Source organism: Dipodomys ordii, unplaced genomic scaffold (genome assembly GCF_000151885.1).
Source record: "Dipodomys ordii isolate 6190 unplaced genomic scaffold, Dord_2.0 Scaffold183, whole genome shotgun sequence".
NCBI lineage: Eukaryota > Metazoa > Chordata > Mammalia > Rodentia > Heteromyidae > Dipodomys > Dipodomys ordii.
The window spans coordinates 1112199-1135082 of NW_012267399.1; the positions used below are offsets into that span (position 1 = coordinate 1112199).

Consider the following 22884-nt stretch of genomic DNA (forward strand, 5'->3'; position numbering starts at 1 on the left):
CTTATTTGACCCTGGCAAAGTGAGACTACAGCTTGCAGCTCATACCAGTGTGATGGCTCACACCTGTAATAGCAGCTACTTGGGAGGCAGAAATTGAGAGGATTGTGGTGTCAAGTCAAGGGAAAAAAGTTTACAAGACACCCATCTCAAACAATAAAAAGCTGAGCATGGTGGCATATGCCTGTTATCCAACTATCCTGGAAACATAAGTACGAAGATTGCAGTTCAGGTTAGCCTGGGCATTATTGGGACTCTATTAGGAAAATAAGTAAAGCAGAAAGGACTGGGAGTATGGCTCAAATGATACAGTACTTTCTTAACAAATATAATGCCCTGAGGTTTTTTTTTTTTTTTTTTTTTGTCGGTCGTGGGGCTTGAACTCTGGGCCTGGGCGCTGTCCCTCAGCTCTTCAGCTCAAGGCGAGCGCTCTACCACTTGAGCTACAGCACCACTTCCGGTTTTCTGGTGGTTTATTGGAGATAGGAGTCTCAAGGTCTTTCCTGCCCGGGCTGGCTTTGAACCGCGAGCCTCAGATCTCAGCCTCCTGAGTAGCTAGGATTACAGGCGTGAGCCACCAGCGCCCGGCTGCCCTGAGTTTTAACTCCAGTACCACCCAAAGAAAAAAAGTGAGTCAAAATGAGCAAGGGAAGAAGAGATCCTAAGTATGAATGATAATACAAGTCTATCTCATGAGGTACTAGGGTCCCTCTGCAATCGCAGCTCTCATCCTTCCTAGGACTGCTCCAATGCATGCTTTAGGCCTTAGCTTATATCACAGAATTTCCTCCTCTGACTCTTAAGTATGTTGCCTATCCTTGCTTGTAGTACTTTCTTTCTTAATCATACATCTTCCATAATCATAATTCAATTCTCATTGGTTCCCTTACCAAACTTTCAGCTCCTTGAAGACAATAAACTCATTTATCAGTGCTTGGCATATAGTAAGTACTCAGTTCATAGTGTCTGGGTGCTTGGTTAGTTGAGCAGGTATGTGGATGAATGGATGGACAAAACAGCTGTGGAACCTTTATCTGTAAGATGCTGAAATAAAGATCTGAGATGGCTGAGACCAAACTGAACTCGTTGGGGATTTGTGTGTAGAAAATCAGCTTTCTTAGAAATGGCTCACACATGCTGGGGTATCTTTGGAGAATTAAATCTTTGGCATTCAGATTCTGATCACCTTGGGTAAGGTCATGGCTAGATAAACCCCTAAGGCTGGACAAGTCTCTTGGACCCCAGCAGAAGTTGTTGAATAGACACATTTTCAGCTCTGCAGGGCTTTGGAGTCATAGCAGACTGGGCTTGAGTCCTTGAGGTGTCACCAGTGCATGATCCAGGGCAAGTCGGTCAAGCTCTTTGAGTCTCGCTTTCATTACTTGTAATGAAAGGATAATAGCACCCACAGCCTGGCAGGTTTGTGTGAGAGATATACAAAGAGGTAATAAAGTGCTTTGTGCATTTATTAAGTGCTCAGTCATTGGTGGCTGCTGCTGCTGCTGCCATGGTCCTCTCCTTCATTAGAGACAATTTATTGTAAGTGATAGGGCCCTCATACATAAATGTTCTCAGCCTCTCTGGATTTGACAGAGTTGACCTTGCAAGACTATAAAAGGGATTAGAGATAGTTTCTGTCAACTTCCAGATACATATAGAAGTCAGCATATGGTAACAATAACCAAGTATTGGTTATATCAAATGCCATTTGTTTTTTTTTGTCTAGTTCTAATTTAATCTGATCCATGGAAGTTATTTATTTGCCAGCACTAGGATTTGCACTCAAAAGTTTCACATATTCTCTCTCTGCTTCTAACTTTGCTGGTACTCTACCACTTGAGTCACACCTCCAGCTTTCTTTTTGCTGGTTATTTTGGATATGGATTCTCACAGACTTTTCTGCCTAGGCTGACTTTGAACCTTGATTAGCCTCCTGAGTATCTAGGATTATAGTTGTTAACTACTTTTACCCAGCTAAGGCCAGAACCTTTTACAAGGAGTATAGGTAGACTGGCCGCCCCATTTAAGAGTGTCTGGTAAAATTTTCAGCCCATCCAGGGCTGGAGTATGTTCCTCTGACTCCAGTGCCCCTAGTGCCAAGTGATGGGGATACAGATATAACTGAGCCTGCCCCAAGGCCAGGGGAGAGACATAGTGGAACACGAGCACTGAAAGAGGAAACTCCACTGTGTCTCCTCTAGTCTTAGTTCACAACCTGTGCTCTTGCCTGAATTCCTTCTTTCCAGTTACCAGGTTTGCATGTGTACAGGCCCTGGCACACCATGGATTAGCAATAGGGATGGAGGCTCAAGCACAAGAACTCTGAAGTCTATCTGGGTTTAAGTCCTGGCACCACTCCTTCTGTATGGTCTTGTGAAGATGGTTGGTCTCCTCTGTAGCTCCAATCCCTTAATTCTAAAATCTAACTCTAATGTACTCACAAGATTCTTATTACTGAGTCCGTGTCATTGGGTCCCTGTTTGAGCTGTTCTCTGATAAAATAGAAAAGTGATTTTATAGAATGGTGCCTATTCTTTAGTTACGATCTCTGGAGATTAAGCAGCTGATTGTACTTTGGACTGACTAGACACTAACTATTAAGATCCCAAGTTCAGTAGCCTCCTGTCCAAGTTGGGATGCTCTAGCAGACAGATGGAGAAATAGCAGACAGTATAGATAAGATGCACAGACATGAGTTTCATGAGATTGTCACGTGTCATTTATTCCCTCTTTTTTTTTTTGTTTTTTTGTTGTTGTTGGTGGTGGTGGTGGGGCTTGAACTCTGGGCCTGAGTGCCTTCCCTGCACTCTTTAGCTCAAGGCAAAGTGCTCTACCGCTTAAGCCACAGCGCCACTTCCAGTTTTCTATGGTTTATTGGAGATTAGAGTCTCATGGATTTTCCTGCCCAGGCTGGCTTTGAATCATGATCCTCAGATCTCAGCTTCCTGAGTAGCGAGGATTACAGGTGTGAGCCACTGGTACCCGCCTCATTTATTCTTTATAGAGCATCCTTCACCATACTAGTCATTGTGCAAAATTTCTGGACCTACAGTGATCTTCTAGGTGGGCCTGTGGTCTGAAGGAACCTCTAGTCTATTTGGGAGCTGGATGAGTAAACATATAGTTATGGGTCAGTATAATTGGTCAGCCTACGGTCTTACTATACACTAATGTGTGGCATCTTGGAGGTAATAACAGTTAAGCTAGATTTCTTTTTTTTTCCCAAATTTTTTATTGTGATCAAGTGGTTACATAATTTCCCAAATTTCACAGTATTGGGGGATAGTGATGTTTAGTTAAAGTCACAAACACATTCTAACTTTCATGGAGCTAGATTTCTAAAGGAATAGAAGATAGACAGGCAGGTGTGAGACTATAGGCAATGAGTGGTCCAGGCAGAGTGCAGAGGTGAGTGAGTATAAAGTGTGTTCATTAGGGATCGTGGCTGTGGAGTGGACTGAATGTATTGCTTGTTTTTGCAGGGATGCCGAGAAAGTGGAGCGGCAGGCAGTGCCCCAGGCCAACCATGCAGAGTCCTGTAGAGAATGTGGTCGTGTAGGACCCGGACACTCCAGAGACTGTTCTCATCGCAGCTATGATGACTCCTTCGGCTTTGAGAGGAGGGAGCAGGAAGAAGAGCGGTACCGTTCTCAGAGAGACCCGCTAGAAGGCAAACGGGACAGGAGCAAGGCCAGATCCCCATACTCGCCAACAGAGGAAGATGCCTTGTTTGTGGATTTACCTGGTGGCCCAAGAGGCCAGCATGCTCAGCCCCAGAGGATAGAGAAGAATGGTGTACTGCCTCCTTCCTATGGCCCAGGAGAGCAGAATGGGACTGGCGGGTACCAGCGGGCCTTTCCTCCCAGAGTCAACCCAGAGAAGCACAGCCAGAGGAAGACCAGCTTGGCCCAGGCAGAGCACTGGGCAAGGACCCAAAAGGGGGATGGCAGGAGGTCAGTGAGAGCATCAGTTTCTTGCTAATAATGGGCATAATAATGCAGTAAAAACAGCTATCATTCTCTCAGCACTAGCTGAATAAACGCCAGCCTTAAACTCTTTGCCTCTATTATCTCCATAAATGCCTATAACAGCCCTACCAGGAGGGATGATGGCTCTAGTTTCAAGTCAGAGAGATGGGGGCTTAGAGAAGCAATTGAGGCAGCCTTTCCTTCATCCAGCTAGGTTGCCAGGCCAGAGTTCAAACCTGGTTCTGTGGGCCTCCAGAGCTCACAGAAATTATACCAGCAGTGTTTCTGCTCTCCAGAAAGGATGCCCTAAGACACTCAGCACAGAGATAGTAACTTATCTTCTTCTCTTACACAGTTACTTCTCTGGATCCAAGAAATATCTGTAGAAGCTAGAGTACAGACCCATGTTTTAATTCCAGGCACATATCAAAGTATATAGGTAGTGTTCAGGCATTGTTGACCCTGGACTTTATCAAATCTGTTTCTCCAAAATCAGTTTTTAATTATTTAGAAGGGCACGTCTCTTGCTATTGCAAAGCACGATCTGTATGTTATTGTAACTTTAGATTAACTGGAACACAACTATGAACATGGAAAATTCAGGGTCATCTGCCTTCCCTGTTGTTCATAAAAGCTACTGTGCTTTGTCATCATTATGAAGGCATTTCAGTTTCCCTCACCATCCTCTGCATTCTAAAACAAGTGTATGAAAAGGAGCAACTAGCAAAGCTATGCACTTAGATCAACTGGAGTGGTAGTCATGACTGTGCCACAGCTCAGGCCATTTTGCCACCAGCCTGATAACATGTTCTGAAATACACACTCCCTTCTCCTTCTGGCAGAAAAATGCAGACAGTCTTGGCTTTGGAGGTTGAAGTGTTCCTCTTGGGAGTAGTCTTAGTCTGTTTTCAGATGTGGATGTGCTGTGCAGGTGTGGGTGGTTGTGGCCCACTCATCTAGCCCATTTGTAAGGTTGGATGGTGGAGAAATCACAATGGAAATCCCCTAAGCCACTGGGAGACATGGCTGCAGAACAGACCAGAAAGAAAGGCCTTTTGTGTTGTAGCCAAGATACCTTCCCATTTACACTGGGAGTGGCCAGGTGTCAATTCTGTTTGTTCAAATTGTGTGTCTTACTAAAAACAGAAAACTACTGTCTCAGGATATAGGGGAGTGACACTATGGCTCTTGGTGCTAGGTTAGGAAGCCTCCTGGGTGGTTGTAAGATGTTGTACTCTTGAGGGAATACAAACTTGGTAGGTGGAGAACCTTGTAGACCCTCATAGTCCATGGTAAGACATGTGAGTTTCACTTGAAAAGTAATGAGAGACAGTGTAAGGTTTTAAGCTGGCAAATTATGTGGTTTGATTAATATTTCACGAAGAGCCTAAGAAGATGGCTATTATAATCATCCAGGATGATGACACTAGAAATAGAAATAAACAGATTTAAAGTACATTTTGGAGGTTGAAATAGTGATGCTTGTCCATGTTCTAGATGTGAGGATGAAGAGAAGGGGGGAGAGAGGAATGAGAATATTACTAGAATCTTGATGTGGGCAACTTGTGGCCACTGAGATGGGGAAGGCTTCTTTGTCTATTTTAGACATATAATTGAGGTTCACAGGTAGATTTGGAGTTTACATTCAGGTCTGGCTCAGTTAGTAAGTAGATGAGGTTTCTTGGATGAGATGTTAGCGTAGCTGGGAGAGATGAGTTTCCTAAGAAGTGTGGGAATTGTGAGGTGTCCAGGAGGAAATGACCAGTAGATTATGGACTCTATGGGCTGAGGCCATAGAGAAATTTGAGTCATTGCCCTGGGATGGTAATGGATACCCTGGCAGTGGTAGTTTAACCAGACTGGATTGCTTAGAGCCCTAGTTCTTAATCCTAATCCTAGCTATACAGTTTGATCATTTACAATCATAACCAAATGATTTGAACTTAATTAGCCTGGCGTGAGGTCGGGCATCAACATGTTTTAAAGGCTCTCCAGGTGATCCCACCAATCTGTGGCCACAGTTGAGAAACTACTACTTTGTTACCTATTGGGATCACCCAGAGAAAGGTTTAGCATTGACTGAAGTCTCTGCCCCATGTTCAGATGTCTCCTGTTGGTCTATGTTGTAGCTTACTCATCAGGATTGTGTATGTTTGTATGTGTATACATATATGTGTGCATGTGGTACTGGGGCTTGGACTCAGGGTCCATGCTCTGTCCCTTAGCCTTTCCACTGAAGGCTGACACTCTACCACTTAAGCAATATCTCCATCCAGCCTGAAGTGGTTAATTAGGAATGAGTCTTATTGACTTTACCCAATCTGGCTTTGAACCTCAATCTTTTTTTTTTTTTTGGCCAATCCTGGGGCTTGAGCTCAGGGCCTGAGCACTGTCCCTGAGCTTCTTTTGCTCAAGGCTAGCACTCTACCACTTGAGCCACAGCGGCATTTATGGCACTTTCTGTTTATGTGATACCAAGGAATTGAACCCAGGGCTTCCTGCATGCTAGGCAAGCATTCTACCACTAAGCCACATTCCCAACCTCTGAACCTTGGTCTTTAAATCTCAGCCTCCTGAGTAGCTAGTATTATAGGCATGAGCCACCAGGGCCTAGCAGAACATCAGGACTTTTAATAAGCACATCTTCCCTTTGCCTCCTCCCCTATGATTCTCATGTGCAACATGAGCTTGGCAGAAGCAAAATATCCTTGGGGGAGATTGAGCAGGATATGGGGAGGTGTAAGGAAAAATTGAATGTTCCTGTGGGAAAAGTTTCTGCTAAAAATGGAGTCGGCAGTGCAAGGTTCTGCAAATGAGGACTTTTCTCTCCCTGAATAGGGTACCTTTCAGGGCAGGCACCACTGAAGAAAACTCTGGAACCTCGAGGTCTCTACTGGTCCTTTCCTTGTGGTGGGAGGAGGCCTTTACTTTCATGGAGCATTTTGATTGAGATAGAGTTTCCAGATTTTCAGGAGGCAGTCAGAGGGAGGAAAAGAAGCCAGGGAGCTACATGGCTAGCGATAAACCTTTTGTGGCAGGAAGGGCTTTCTACAACAGAGCAGCTTTAGACAGTTGTAAATTGTTGGTTGTGAAATATCTCTATAAACCATTTCTGAGGGCTGGGACTGTGGCTTAGTGGTAGAGTGCTTACCTAGCATGCACCAAGCCCTGGGTTCGATTCCTCAACATCACATAAACAGAAAAAGCCAGAAGTGGTGCTGTGGCTCAAGTGGTAGAGTGCTAGCCTTAAGCACTAAGAGGCTCAGAGACAGTGCCCAGACCCTGAGGTCAAGCCTCAGGATTGGGGGTAGAAGACATTTCTGAAAATCCACAAGCTACACACCATGACCTATACTGTGGGGAGAGGTGGAGTAATGCAGCAGGTTGGTGACAAAGTCATCAAAGGATTCGAGGTGGCCAGGAAGGCCCTGGACCTTCTATAGAATGGAAGGTAGGGTCTGGTGAGGTGGCTCATGATTGTAATCCTAGCTAGTGAGGAAGCTGAGCTCTGAAGATCAATTCAAAGCTAGCCTGGGCAGCAAAGTCCAGTAGACTTTATCTCGATGCACACAAAAGCCAGAAATGGAGCCGTGGTACAGTGTTAGCTTTGAGGAAAAAAAAAAAAAAAAGCTCAGGAATAGTGGTCAGGCACTGTCTTGAAAAGAGAGTGAATGTAAGGAGAGAGAGAAAGAATAAATGAATGAATATGGAGGGTGAGAGTTTAAATTATTCTTACCAGAGGGGCAGGGGACATCATGTCAGGCTTTGTGCATTATTGCAGACACTGGGGAATTTCAGTTTAATTGTGAAGTAGATCTTGAGTTCAAGTGAGGAACTGAAGGCAGAGTGTAGAGAAGAAAATGCTGTCAATCATTTTGAAGAGATGCTAGTACTCAGTCTCTGATCTTTCACTTGATTCTTAAAAGGTCTGCATTTTGCATTCCCAAATTTTTTTCTTGATATATTTGTGACTAGGTACCAGTGGCTCCTGCCTGTGATCCTAGCTACTCAGATACTGAGATCTGACGATCTTGGTTTAAAGCCAGCCCAGGCAGCAAAAAGACTCTTATCGCTTAAGTTCCAAGAAGCCAAAAGTGGAGCAGTGTCTCAAATGATGACATGCTAACCTTGATTTAAAAACAAAAAACAAAAAAAACTTCTAGACAGCACCTAGGCTCTGAGTTCAAGCCCCAGAAGCTACACATACACAGATGTATTTGTAATTTCTTATAATAGGTGATAAGATCAGGCTGCTTAATAAACCTTTATTTTCCATTTGAAAACATAGAAGATAAATATGTCTACTTTGTGTATAATTAAGATTGTGCCAATCTCATTATCATTAGACTGAGCACATTATGGTCTTGGAAGGAAGGCTATTTGAACTACAATATGATCCTGTATACTTGACTTTAGCCTCTTCAGGGAATTATTTCTAACTAATCTTCCAGTACTTGGAAGTATATATTATATTTCATATTATTATACTCCTTTAGAGCTTGGTTTGGGGGGAGTCTGACATACCCTTAGAATTGGCGCACATTCTAAGAGCCAGCTTAGAAATTCTGGCCTTCTATTTTTATCCCCTCTCCCCAGTATTTAAAAGGCAAAAGATTTATACGATCTGAAGAGAAACCAGAGTATTGCCCCCAGTATTTAAAATAAAGCATCCTTGTAAAATACAAAGTCAGGGGCAGAAGCCGGGCAGGGTACTCAAGCAATCAAATAAGGAACAGAAAGTACTGTGTGACTGATAGAGTGAAGATTTCTTCCATATAAACAATCCGTTATAAAAACTGGTTTTACATTTTAATGTGACCAGGTTTAAACAGAATATCCTGTTTAGTGCCTTTTGGGACCAGAAGGTCCCATCACACAGCAGGGCATGAGGATAAGACTTATTGATCTCTTTTGGGGGAGGGGAGTAAGGCTGGCTTTGGGAGCCAGCAAATAGCTCTGTTTTCAGGGCAGAGCTAGCTGCTCAGGGGTAGAGTTCTGTTTTCAAGGCAGAGCTCCCATCTTTTGCTGGGGGGTCTTCATCTTCTGGGGGACTTCTCAATACTATCATGTCTCTGCTATCTGTTAGTTGCCATAGTTGGGGCTACTAGACACCAGGGCCTACTATTGTGCAGATATGTTAGGACCACCCCTAAATGGCAAAGTGTGACATTGTGCCAAGAGGCTAGATGAGGGTACTCTGACTGTCTAGGCATAGAAAGTAAGTGCCAAGAGTGGGCTGCAGAGCCAGATGGATGGGTTGGAGGGTAGGAGTACAGCCCAGACATGCTTTGCATACTTTACAGTTTGCATCAGGCAATATAAACAATGGCTGGTAAAGTTCCCATCTTTCAGGGGAAGCCCCTCCCATGGTTTCAGCCCCAGCCACCCACCACCTCTGAGCATTCAAGCACTGCCTGGGCTTCAGAGACGTGCCCATCTTACCTTGGAGAACCAAAGGCAAACACTGCCGCCTAGTGGCACATAGTAATAGTCACACTTGGCACACAGGACAAGTCTTGGTTGGAGGAATCTTGAAATTCTCTCCTGTAATTTTTTAGCTTCAAAGTAACCCTTAAAGGGAGAGTGGGGGGAAAGCTACTACCTATTAAATGGTTCTTAACCTCATTTTATAATAAGGAAAGTGAGACTCAGAGGGCAGAAATGACCCTGCCCTTAGGTCAGCCAGATAGAAGTGATTAAATGCACTTTTCAGACTTTTGAGAATGTCAGAATCATGTGGAGGTCTGTTTGAACACAAGTGGTTGGACTGTGGTGGTACCTGCATTAAAAATATAGTTTAAAAGGAGGAGACAATAATGCTTGATAAGAAATATACTCATAGCTGGGCACTGGTGGCTCACGCCTGTAATCCTAGCTACACAGGAGGCTGAGATCTGAAAATCGAGGTTCAAAGCCAGCCCGGGCAGGAGAGACCATGAGACTCCTATCTCCAATAAACTACCAGAAAACCGGAAGTGGCGCTGTAGCTCAAGTGGTAGAGCGCTCACCTTGAGCTGAAGAGCTGAGGGACAGCGCCCAGGCTCAGAGTTCAAGCCCCATGGCTGACCAAAAAAAAAAAAAAAGAAATATACTCATTACTTTGCTCATGTAACTGTAACCCCTCTGTACAGTATTTTCACAATAAAAAACTTATAAAAATATACTTTATTTTAATTGAGGAGTAATAATCATAAAGATGGGTTAAATGTGATGTTTATATATAGTAGAATGTTTAAATCAAGTTAATTAATACCCACCCTCATCTAATTATTGTGTGTGTTTTTAGTGAGAACACTTAAATCTTGTTCAAGCAATTTTGAAGTGTACAGTATATTATTAACTATCTTCATGTTGTGCAGTATTCTAATCTTTCCAAAACTTTGCTCACTTTGGCCAACATCACTTCCTTCCTCTCCAAATTGATAACCAGAATTTTGCTCTTTGGTTCTGTAAGTTCTACCTTTTTTTAGATTTATAAACCATGCAATACCTGCATGTTCTATACCTGACTTTATTTCCCTAGACTGGCATTTTTAACAAGTGTTGATGTTGCTGGCCCATGGACTACACTTCGAGTGGCGTTGGCAGTGAACAAAGTCTAGCACAGAGCAAGCACTGTATAAAAGTTTATAGTGTTTATCAGAATAAAAGCAGAATTTGAACTTAGGTTGTTTGTCACCAAAGGATGTTCTCTTTATATAGAAGACTGTCAGGTTAGACTTTTAAGCGTAATAAAACTCTGTAATTTGTCCCTTGTGGATATTTCTCCTGTTTAAGAAAATTGTGTGGCTAGCTGGTGACTAGTTAGTAGTAGTTTTCAAAGCCACATTAAATTTTGGAGGAAAACAAAACAAAACAAAAAACAAACAAAAAAATCTCTAAGGAAGTAGCACTGTGGCTCAAGTGGTAGAGCGCTAACCTTGAGCTGAAGAACTGAAGGACAGCGCCCAGCCCCAGAGTTCAGGCTTCACGACCAGCAAAAACAAACAAACAAAAATTTTGGAGGGCTTGTTGGAGACCTGGTTATGTGTGAGGGCTTTCAGACTATGGATAATATTGTAGAGTATGAGGCACATTTCCAGTCCTTTTAAGAATTTTCAGCTTGGCTGGGGAAAAGATGTCTTCTAGGTATGAATTGTCACATCAGTACAGGACCTTGGAAAAGTTACAGACAGTGTGATAGCCAGATTAAACAGTAAGATCACAGGGATATAGTATGGTGGCAGGGCCCCCATGGGAACAGTGTGAGCTGTTGTCCTAAAGGCTGAGTATGCTTTGGGTGATTGGAGTCAGGGGAGCCCATGGAGACAGGCAGTGGAGGGATGAGCACACTGCTGAGTGAAATGTGTGCCAGGCAAGGAAGATTTTGCATTTTCTCTTTCTGATCCCATTTACTTCTCAGAACAGTAGGTAGGGAAAAGGAGGTTCAGAGTAGTCAGTAATCAGCTGACAATCACACAGCCAGCCAGTGGCAGAAGTCAGATTCAAACCTACGTCAGACTACTACAAGCATTTGCTTTGTCCACTGTGAAAAGTTGCTCCATTGGGGGAGGATGGCCTAGGACGAGGGGGAGGCTCACTCAGGCACAGCAGGTAGGGGTGTACCTGGGAAGTGAGTGTTCTCTTCAGGTCTGGGCTCCATTCACCTGTCTTGCCCCAGCCTGGTCCAGGCCCTTGTAGGAGAGGCAGTGAGCAAACACCCTTGAGGTCAGGTGCAGGAATTTTGCAGACTCGCCTTGGAGTTTAGATTTTATTTCCTAACAGAAGGGAGACATGGACGCTTTCAGGTAAGGGGAGCCAATGGATCAGAAGAGGTGATTGTGATTACGTGCAGGATAGAAGCAGGTTAGGAAGGTCTCAACGTCGTCGAGGGGAGGTGACTGATCAGAATCTAAATCAAATAGTAGAAAACGGAAGCAATGGATGCCAGTTCTTCCTTTTAAGAACCTACCTCCAGAAGTGGGTACTAGGCTTCCAGGTTGAGGGAAAATGTTAACAACCCAGCAGCCATTGCCATTGACCACTAACTAGCAAGAGGGAGCTAACACGTGGAAGAGGCGGGCAAGAGACCCCCCGTGGGCCTGGCAGGGGTTGACAGAGAAAAGTAGTTTTGGAGTCTTCCTCAAAAAGATGTGACTGTAACCCTGGCTATCTCCTTTGACTATTATTTCTGGGTTTCCATAGGATCCCTTCTCTACCTCCCCCCCCCACATGCCAGCGTGTGAGTGTGCCTAGCCGTGTGCCCTTGCTTGGTGTCCTAACCTGTCCTTCCCTTTCCTCTCAGCCTTCCTGCCGACCAGACGCTTCCTCGCCAGGGTCCTAGCCAGTCTCTGAACTTCCCAGAACACTACCAGACCCTTCCCAGGAGCACACGACACCCCTCGGGGAGCTCCTCACCCCCTCCCCGGAATCTGCCAAGTGACTACAAGTATGCCCAGGACCGAGCTAGCCACCTGAAGATGTCCAGCGAGGAGCGCCGGGCACACCGCGATGGCACCGTGTGGCAGCTGTACGAGTGGCAGCAGCGGCAGCAGTTCCGGCACGGCAGCCCCACAGCGCCCGTCTGTGCCGGCTCCCCAGAGTCTACCGACCAGGGCCGGAGCAGAAGCATGCTGGAGGTGCCCCGCTCCATCTCTGTGCCCCCATCTCCCTCTGACATCCCTCCCACGGCACCGCCAAGGGCCTTCCCGCCTCGGCGTCCGCACACCCCAGCGGAGAGGGTCACAGTGAAACCACCCGACCAGAGGAGAAGTGTGGACATCTCTCTGGGGGGTTCTCCCAGGAAGGCACGTGGCCACACCATCAAGGTGAGACCTGGGGACTTTTGCCAACACCCGCGATGTGGGACTAATCATGGTGACAGATATTCGTGCAATATTTTTAGGTGCCAGTGTTGTTCTAAAGGTTTTGATTGAATTCTTACTACAGCCCTATGATGTACGTACCATAATTAGATCTGGGTCACAGATGAGGACTCTGAAGCATTGAGACAGAAGCTTGCGGGCGTGATCATTCAATTGGAAGTCCACTTTCCAGCGATTGGGCAGGAAAAGATGCCTGTGTTCACAGAGCTCAATTGTTTAGAACAACTCCATTTAAGTTTCTCTCCCGGGGCCTTCATAGTTGTGAAAACTTGCTCTGTGCTATAGAGTGAGGAGGGTGGACAGCTCACTTTACAGATGAATCTAAGGCTCCGTCCTAGACTCCTTGCCTCACCCAGGTGTGATTTCTCTCCTCCCTTTCCCCACCAACAGAACTCATCTCACGTGGACCGGCGCTCCATGCCCTCCATGGGCTATATGACACACACTGTCAGTGCTCCCAGTCTACACGGCAAGTCGGTAAGCAGCCCCTTACCTCGCCTTCTGAGTGAATGACATGAAGCAACCTACATGAAGCAGCCCTGTCTCATTGGGCATGTTTCCTTCCTCTGAGCGAATGTTGGCTAAAGGACAGCTGTCAACCCCAGTTTTAGAGATGAGAATACACAAGTCCAATGTCTTTCTTAGGCTCATGTAGCTAGACCTCCAAATAGTGGGGGAAATAAAGGAGAATGTCAGGCTTATTCTTTTTGAATAGGACTTTTTCCCCCTAGCGGGATATTCCAGCTACTCACTCTCCTATTTGCTCTCTTCTTCCTTCCCTGGTCTTCACTTTGATCAATTAACTTTGTCTTCAAATCTTGGGTCTGTGTGGGGTTGCACTGGCAGTTGCAGATTTTCTGCAAAATTGACTTCCTACTGCCCTATGCTACTAGTGCCTTTATTTGTTCTAATGACAGAATTAATGCCGTCTCTGTTTAGCAGAATGGCACCAGGGCTGTGCTGACACTGGGGTGAGAAGTGTAATTGCAGGGGTGTGCCCTGCGGTGGCTAACTCCCTCCTGATGTTTCTACACCCCTGCAGCTGGAGGAGCTCTCGCTGCTTCTCACCCACTTGCGGCGGCACCAGGCCAAGTTGGCCAGCGTGCGAAATTTTGCTGTTGGCCAATTACTACAGCACCACCTGACCTTTCCCACCTGCCAGGTCAGCGCTGGTGGGCTCTCCCAGGCTAGTGCTAGGGAGTAGCCTGCTGGCCCCTGTCCCTTTGTGCCATGTTCTGTCTTTGCTGTCTGCCTTTCTCTCTTATTCCTTGCCTGTTTGCTTCTAGATGCTACCACCAGGCATTGTGTGGCAGTGGGGAGCCCCATCGTGTGGCAATGGGGAGCTGGCCCCTTTGGTGCTGGGGAGGGGCTGCATGTGTGGTGGGAGGGACCGGAAGTGTGGCTTCTTGGGCTGTATGTAGCGACTGCAAGGCTGGTATGTGGTCTTGTCAAAAGAGCTATGCTGCAATCAGCTGGGGGCACTCCTCAGGCTGCTGAAAGGCATGTGGGTCAGCCTGGAGAGAGAAGGCTGGGTGTGCTCTCTTTTTTGGACAGGGCCTGCGCACTCAAAAGCAGCTCACATCTCCTATCCTGCTGAGCACCACAGTAACCTAGGAGAGGGTGGCTAGTACAGGGTTATTGCCAACAAGGACAAGAGGATCTAGAAAGGGAAGTAACTTGTCCAGGATTCCTTGCCAGAAGTAGGCAGGCTGGAGCCAAAGTGCACATCCTGTATGGGACAGTGTTCTGAACTCCTGCCTGGAGTTGTACCCAGATAGGGAGAGATTCTGGCACAGACAGGAACAGATAAGAAGTATAATAAGACTGTTACTTCATCCACTGTCCTGTGCTAGTGAGACTGAAGAGACTCAGGACATGCATTTAGAAAAATCATATGAGAATATATGCAAAAAATAATGTGTAAGTTGTGAATCTGGGTGATTTTTTTAGTAATATTTTATAGCTTTTTCTTGCCTACTTCTACTAAAAGTAAATAAGGGCCTGGTGGATTGGGGAAGCAAGGATGGCTAAGGGGACAGTGTAGGTTCTGAAATAAAAGCTTGCAAGCCACAAGTGTGCTAGGCCTTCCCCTGAATAAGCACTGTGTGACCTTCTAGCACTGTGTTAATTTCTCACATGGTTTCATTCTATGACTACCTTGCACCTGAATTTATAAATGACGACCAGTTACCCAACCCTAGCTTGCTCAGCTCTGATGCCCTGGAAGTCTGCTCAAAAAATGGCATCAGACCTTTTTTTTTTTTTTTGGTTAGTTGTGGGGCTTGAACTCTGGGGTGGGTGCTGTCCCTCAGCTCTTCAGCTCAAGGCTAGCATTCTACCACTTGAGCCACAGCACCACTTCTGGCTTTTTCTGTTTATGTGGTGCTGAGGTATTGAACCCAGGGCCTCATGCATACAAGGCAAGCGCTCTACCACTGAGCCACCTTCCCAGCCCCCAGGCCATTCTTAAATTCTCATTCCTCTGCCTTACTCTTCACTTCTGTGCTCTGCTGCACAGGAGAGCATGAGTTCTGGAAAGTCTTTTTCAAATTTTCACATCCAGTAATTACTCTGATGATCTGGACAGACTGTCAGAAGCACCTCAAGCAGACAGCAACTCAGTGCTTAAGCACTGGCTCCATGACTAGCCAAGAAGCATAAACCATTCAGGAAACTTCAGTAGCTGCATGTTCCTTATTGTCCTGGGTTCAAAGGTCACTGGGTCACTCAATTCATCTCCCTGCCTCTTCCGGGCATCCACCTGTAACCATTCTGGGTCATCTTACTTCATACATGTGAAGTGACCTAGTCCAAAGGTTTGGTCATGATTGATGGGATCCTAGCTCAGGTGTGGCATGTGCTCTTCCAGGTAGACATCCTGGTTCTGCCTCAAGCCCAGCATCCACCTCAGCTGCTCTGCTGTGCTAGCCTGCTGGTGGTATCTCCCCCACCAAATTGCTAATGGAGGGACAAGCTAGCTTTCCTCTCAGTGACCAGCAGACTCTGCCATGTCAAGAGCAGGCTATGAGCCCTCTGTGCTTCCTCCGTGGCCCTGGATGTGTTGTTCTGCTGTGGTCCCTTGTGCACAAAGCTGTGCAGTGTAAATGAGTTACTTGTGAAGCTCCAAATTATGAAATTCTTGGCTCTTATAACTGTTGGTTTTGTTTCTTCCCTCCCTGTGCTCCCTTTGAAGGCTGATGATACCTACCTCCAGCTGAAGAAAGATCTGGAATACCTGGATCTTAAGGTGAGTGGCCTCAGGGTCCTGGCTTCCTTGGATACTCACCTTCTTGGATCTTGCTCAAGCCTAAAGTCAAGGGCCATCTAGTTTTACTAATCTGGATCTCATTTGAATCAGAAGAATTTTAGGTCGTAAACTCTGCAGTTTCTGTGAGCTCTGCTGTGGTGCTTCTGCTTATAGAATGAGGGGAAGGCCTTTGATCTCTTCCTTCTCTTGGTTAAAACCAAAAGTCTCTAAAAATAACCATTTGCTTCTTCAAAGCCTCTGGTGGGGTCAAGGATGTGTGTTCATTTCAGAAGGTGTTACTGATGTGTATATTCAGTCACAAGTGGCTCAGTGGATTCTTTTGTTTGGTCGCTGAGAGATCAAGTTCTACATGGCTTATGTGGTTTTGAGGCCCAACTGGTAGCCCTCTCTTTTTCATTTAGAGGTGAACACTGGGCTCCTGTAGGGGGTAATGCTCTAGGCTCTGACTCAGCCTTCATAGCACAGAGAACCCTAGAAGGCTCCTGTGGAAGAGGCATTCTCTGAAAGAGAGCCACTATTGTGCCTTCCCACGGCTCTGAAAGCTCCCACTGTGAACAGCCCTCCTTACGCCTGCACCCTGGAACAGACTGTAGGAATGTGACCTTTAATCAGTTGAGGGTGGAGATGGCCTGTGAGGCTCCATGGGGGTATGCAAACCTCCAGCATACCTGGCTTGAGCTATTTTTAACACAGGGATCTTTATCCAGCCTGGCAGATCAGGGACATGAATGATAGACAGGTAGCTTGGAGGGATTTCTCAAGCTGAGGCACCATCAAGTTTTGTGGTTAGAAATCAGACAGTTCATTTAGATATCTATTGAGCCCTGTATGCCCAGCTCTGCTAGAAACAGGGAAAAATGTGAGAAGAATTGATGCACGCATGTCTCTGTGTGTGTGTGTGTGTGTGTAGCTTTGAAGAACCAGGGGTTTGGGGATGGTTGAGATTAAAGGGGAAGGAATGGAGGGAACCAAAGTGAGCCAGGGTATAGTAGCCTGGGTAGGACCACAGGGGTATCCTGATGACTCAGATGCTATCCTAGGCCTTAGAAAGTGAGCATAAAGGGATTAGAGAAAGAGAAACTGAAGCACAGAATAGAGCTTCTGTATGCCCTTACTCTAACAGAAATACTATGTGTGCTAATCACTAGGTTCACTGTTCTTAAATTATTTAACTCTCACAGAAGCCCTATAAAGAAAGTCACAGTGTCATCTTTGACTGAGGCTTAGAGAGGTAAATGGCCACACCAGTCATTCTGGGAGTAAGGCAGTGACATTTGGCTATAACTCTAAAACTTGTGCTATTAATAGCCTCTCTCAGAACATTGCTTCTACATCTGTGGATTCAAAGCATTCAGCTTCAGTGGGAGCCAAGCTTAGGCATTCATACCAAGAAAATTATTTGATGGGATAGAAAGGCAAGCATGTAGGGGTGGGTGCTTTACTAGCTAGGAACCATGTGTGAACTTTTGGTTTTCTGGATTTTGTCATTGTTTGTCGTGAAAGCAGCTGTGTCAATATAAAATTTTCTGTGGTCTTATAGCTGGTACTCCAGTTCCTAAACTCTTCTCAGAGAACCAGTTCCCACCAGCAACTGGGAGACCTGGGCTCACCAATAGCCCATGTGAGAGAAGATGTATGTATACACTGTGTATGAAACAGAGGACAGAGGCTGTGCTATTCTGCTCAGACCCAGATGGGAAATAGGGTTCCCACTTCAGGGAAGAGCTAAGTCATGGCCAAGGACCTGCACAACGTTAGCTGGTGTTTTCAGTGGGATGCTTTAGTTTTTCAATGTTCAAGTCTTAACCCACCCTGCTAAGCCCAAAGGAGATATTCCAATCCGCATGGCCGAGAGCAGTGTTGCAGGGGATCCACGAGCCCATGCTATCAGCCTTCTACTTCCCTTGCTGTGCTAACTTCCATCCTTCAAAACAAGTGCTGCCTTTACCTGCAAATCCAGGTCCACTTCCTGCCCAGCATCCCTATGGAATAAGGGAAGAGTTTTGTACTGGGAAAGCATGTGGAGTTAGGGAGAAACATACCAGCATCTGACACAGCTGAGTGCAGAGTGACTGGAGTTAAGGGTGCTCTAGGAGAGATGTGGACAGTCTGTAAAGCTCTGGTGCATTAACATGTGTTCTCCGTGGCCCTAAGGGAGAATTTTTAGATGGGGCATTAGTAGGAAAAAGACTTTTCTATAAAGGCCACCTCTTATAAACTCCCTGTCACTTGGGGTACAACTGAGGCTGTGTGAGACTGACTAGCATGAGTGTTTGGATTAGGAAAACTCCAAGGCCCATTGGTCCTTTGATTCTGTGACATGCTAAACAAATATCCCTACAGGATGAGACACAAATGAATGGGCTCTGAAGACTACCCTAGGTATAGAAATAGACTCAAGTGTGGGTTATCTGGGACTAGCTTTTTGTGAGAAGTTTCTCCTGGGTCCTTGAGGAGCAAGGGAAAGAGATAAGCCTCTCTGGAAAAGGAGAGTCTCCCTGTTTGACACCTGCTGATCCCCTCTCCCCACCATGGAGGCTTAGGGGCCTCCATGGCACTGGTCATGGAACCAGGGTCCGTCTTCCCTCTGATCAGCTAATGTGTAGCTTCCAGTTACAGGTATTTGCTTCCTCATTAGAGCATTCCTACTAGGGGACCAAGTGGTCAAACAAGAGCGCTTTTTCAGAAGGCATGCTATAGTAAAATAGTTGGGAGAGGACCTGCTTTTCTGCCATTTTACTGGGTGGTACCAGTGTGATCATCTGTTTCTGCCTGTTAGTGTTCATGTGCTTGATGATCATTAATATGTTTAATCTCAGCAACCTTGAGCAATAGGAATTATTATCCCTTTCGTACCAGGGAGGAATTCAGTTTTTCATTTCCACACATGTTTATAATATTTTTGAATCTTACACCCTCTTTTTTTTTTTTCTGGTCCTGGGCTCTCTCTATCTCTAAGCCTGTCTGTGCTCAGGGCTAGCATTCTGCCACTTTCAGCCTTTTCTCTTTATGTGGTAAAGAGGAATCAAACCCAGGGCTTCATGCATGCTAGGCAACCACTAAACCACATTTTTACCCCCTCTTATTTGTCCCCTTTCTCCCTTGTCAACAGGTTTTATTGTTTTTATAAATGTAAACAACTTACCTGCCTTCTCTTTTCCATGTACCATATGCTTTGCTAACCTAGAGTTGTTGTCTTAGAGTTGTATTTCGGACATGGAAGATTTTCTCTTCATAACCTTGAACCCTAGTTGGCTCAAAAGAGTGGTTTGAGTTGGTGGAGGGATCACTGTAGTTAACAATTTAATTTTTATTTTTTTATTTTTATTTTTTACTGATTGTGGGGCTTGAACTCTGGGCCTGAGAGCCTGAGCTCTTTTGCACAAGGCTAGTGCTCTACCACTTTGAGCCACACCACCACTTCTGGTTTTCTGGTGGTTACTTGGAAATAAGAGTCTCACGGACTTTCCTTCTCCAGGCTGGCTTTGAACAGTGACCCTCAGAGCATAGCCTTCTAAGTAGCCGCCAGTGCCCAGCAGTAACTTAATTTTTTTAAATCTACGTTTCACTTTGATTTGCACATTCTTTTGAGACAGAGTTTCACTATGTTACCCAGTCTAACCTCAACATGCTCAAGTGATTCTTCTCCTCAACCTTACTAAGTAGCAGATGCCTACTGTGCCAGCTCTGAGTTGTTTTTATGAAACTGTGAAGCAGTGGGGAAGGTGATGTGGAGGAGGACATGTGCCATTGCTCAGGTAGTGACTTTGTAGATGGGGAAGGTTGTGGTCAACCCTCGAGAGATCTTTTGTGCCATTGGTAGTTTCACATCTATTGCAATGAGCATTCTTCCTATTAGAGTCTCAGAACAGGGCTTGTCTGACTTCAGATTCTGGTTCTGGAGCAGAGATTAACTTCTTATTTGGGACATTGTTTATTTCTGGAATGTTAGGGGGCTTGATTTTAAAGATATAAATCTGAACCAGGTGTACATATTTACTGTGGTACCAGCTACTTGGGAGACTGAGCCAGGAGGATCGTTTGAGCTTGTGAATTCAAAGTCAGCCTGAGCAATGTACTGCTACAATAGCAGTGGCTGTTGAGGGCTGGCCACACTCCAGTCATTCCTAATGGCTCACATTTGGCCCACATCCATTATTTTTATTTCCTATGTATTCTCTATCATCAGGGAAAAAAATCTAAAATGGCCCTAGTAACTCTTACCCTTGCAGTGTAAATAGAAACTGTGGCTATGAAGGCTTATTACTTCCGAAATCATGTGACATTATACATCAGAAGGAAGAGGACTCTGTCTCTCAGGGAATGGAAGGGAAAGAAACAGGAGAGGAGGGGAAGGGAAGGAAGGGGATATCAGATCTGTAGGGCAGTTTTGAGTCAGAGCCTTTAGTTTTCAGAATTCATCATTTTAAAAATAAGCTCGGATGTGACGCCTATGTACACTAAAGTTTGAGGCCTGTGGTACTGCAGCAGAAATTGTTAACCCTGGCTATGAACTAGAACTACTAGGAAACTTCTAGAATAAATATTCATATTTGGTTCCTATCTCTTAGAGACTGTGGTTTTACTTTTCAAGAAAATCAAAAGGAAAGACTGTCTTAGGTATTTTTAGCATGTAGAATAACCAGATTTCTTTCAAGTGGTGATTCTCAAAGTGTGATTCCTCAGATGGGCAGTATGAGCAATACTCAAGAATCTGTTAGCAATGTAAAATTGTGAGTGTTACCCAAGATCTGCTCAGTGAGAGCCTATGCAGTGGGGCCTAGCTATTCTGCTTATTAACAGTCCTGCTGAGTGATTCTGCTGTATGCTAAAATTTGAGAACCAGTGATTTACAGAAATAACTCTACCCAATCCTGACTTCACATTAGAATCACCTAGGATGGTTTTAAGAATCTCCATGCTGGAGCCAGGCATAGTGACTCATCCCTGCAATTCCAGCTACCTGGGAAGCATGGATAGTAGGATTGAAGTTTGAGGCCAATCTCTAACAAAAAAGTTAGACTGTATGGGTAGGAGAATCATGGGCCAGGCTGGCCTAGACAAAAAGCATGAGTTCTTATCTGAAAAGTGTTGGAGGCGTGGATCAAGTGTTAAAAATGCTGCACAAGGCCCTGTGATCAAGCCCTAATAACACCTTATGCAACTGACCAAAAAAATAAAAAAGAATACTGATACTAGGCTGGGGGTGTGACTCAGGTAAAACATTTGTCTAGCATACATGAGACCTTGGATTCAATTCTCAGAACCATGACTTTAAAAAAAGCCAGATGCCAGTGGCTCACGCCTGTAATCCTAGCTACTCAGGAGGCTGAGATCAGGGGATTCAAAGCTAACCCAGGCAGGAAAATCCCTGAGACTCTTATCTACAAAAAACTACTCAGATAACCAGAAGTGGAGCAGTGGCTCCAGTGGTAGAGCACTATCCTTGAGCTGAAGAGCTGAGGGGCAGTGTTCAAGCCCAGAGTTCAAGCCCCAAGACCAACAAAACAAATAATAATAATAATAATAACAACAACAACTAGACAGACCTCATCCCCAATCAGTGACATCAGAATTGCCTAGGATGGGACTCAGGCTTCAGTATATATATATATTTTTTTTTTGTCAGTCATGGGGCTTGAACTCTGGGCCTGGGCACTGTCCCTCAGCTCTTCAGCTCAAGGCGAGCACTCTACCACTTAAGCCGCAGTGCCATTTCGGTTTTCTGGAGGTATATTAGGGATAAGAGTCTCATGGACTTTCCTGCTCAGGCTGGTTTGGACCATGATCCTTAGATCTCAGCCTCCTGAGTAGCTAGGATTACAGGCATGAGCCTCTGATGCCCGGCATGCTTCAGTATTTTTTTTTTTTTTTTTGGTCAGTTGTGGTGCCTGAACTCTGGGCCTGGGCGCAGTCCCTCAGCTCTTCAGCTCAAGGCTAGTGCTCTACCACTTGAGCCACTACACCACTTCTGGCCTTTTCTGCTTATGTGGTGCTGAGGAATTGAACCCAGGGTCTCATGCATTCAAGGCAAGCACTCTACCACCAAGCTACCTTCCTAGCCCCGTGCTTCAGTATTTTTAAGTGCTCTCCAGATGATTCTGGTTTTCAGCCAGGGTTGAACTCCATTGTCATAGAAGGTGAGGTCATTGTCTTCTGAGAGGAGCTGTGAGCCTTTGGGACCGTAGGTAAGACAAGACCATTTAGGTATATCCCAAGTGTGGAGGTGAATGTCAAGGACCGGGGCCGGGGGTGGGGGTGGGGGTGGGGGGGGGAGATGGAATGCATGTTAGGCAAAGTAAGAAGAATGCATAGTATCATTCTTAAGATTTGACATCCTACAGAGTGTTCCGAGCAAGCAAGGAGGACACAAAATTACCTTTTATAATGTTCTTCTTTGCCTTCTGTGGCCAAGCCAGGAAGGAAATGGGTACTGATAGAGCCTGCACACAGTCACCCCACTCAGATCATATTAAATCTGTCTTACAGAGGAAGGAGCCCAAGTGTGGTGAGGTTCTTTTTAATTGCACCGCACACGTCCTCCTTGAGGTCCTCCCCTTGCCAACTCCCCAGAGTCTAGCTGCTTCAAGTGTTGTCTGATGTCTCACCTGTTACGTTTTGTTGTATTTTGCCTTTTTGTTTGGAACAGATAAAAAATAATGAACCTTTGATCAACGTGCTTTACAAAGTGCTGAAGAAGTCAGCACGGGGCTGTCGGCCCAGGAGAAGCGTAAGATGATCTGATCCGTCTCCAAGCGGGGCCATTCCATTGCTTCTAGCTCAGTGC

The 22884-nt window shown here is 45.3% G+C and overlaps 1 protein-coding gene across 4 annotated transcripts in view; it reads left to right on the forward strand.

The window, feature by feature from the left end:
- Positions 1-22884, forward strand: part of Plekha7 (pleckstrin homology domain containing, family A member 7) — a 215440-nt gene that overhangs the window by 164992 nt on the left and 27564 nt on the right. For all 4 annotated transcript variants that reach the window (XM_013034137.1, XM_013034140.1, XM_013034139.1 and 1 more), the window contains 4 exons: positions 3480-3950; positions 12250-12772; positions 13220-13306; positions 16023-16076. In XM_013034137.1, the coding sequence (XP_012889591.1) occupies positions 3480-3950; positions 12250-12772; positions 13220-13306; positions 16023-16076 (1135 nt within the window). The remainder of the gene's footprint in view (positions 1-3479; positions 3951-12249; positions 12773-13219; positions 13307-16022; positions 16077-22884) is intronic.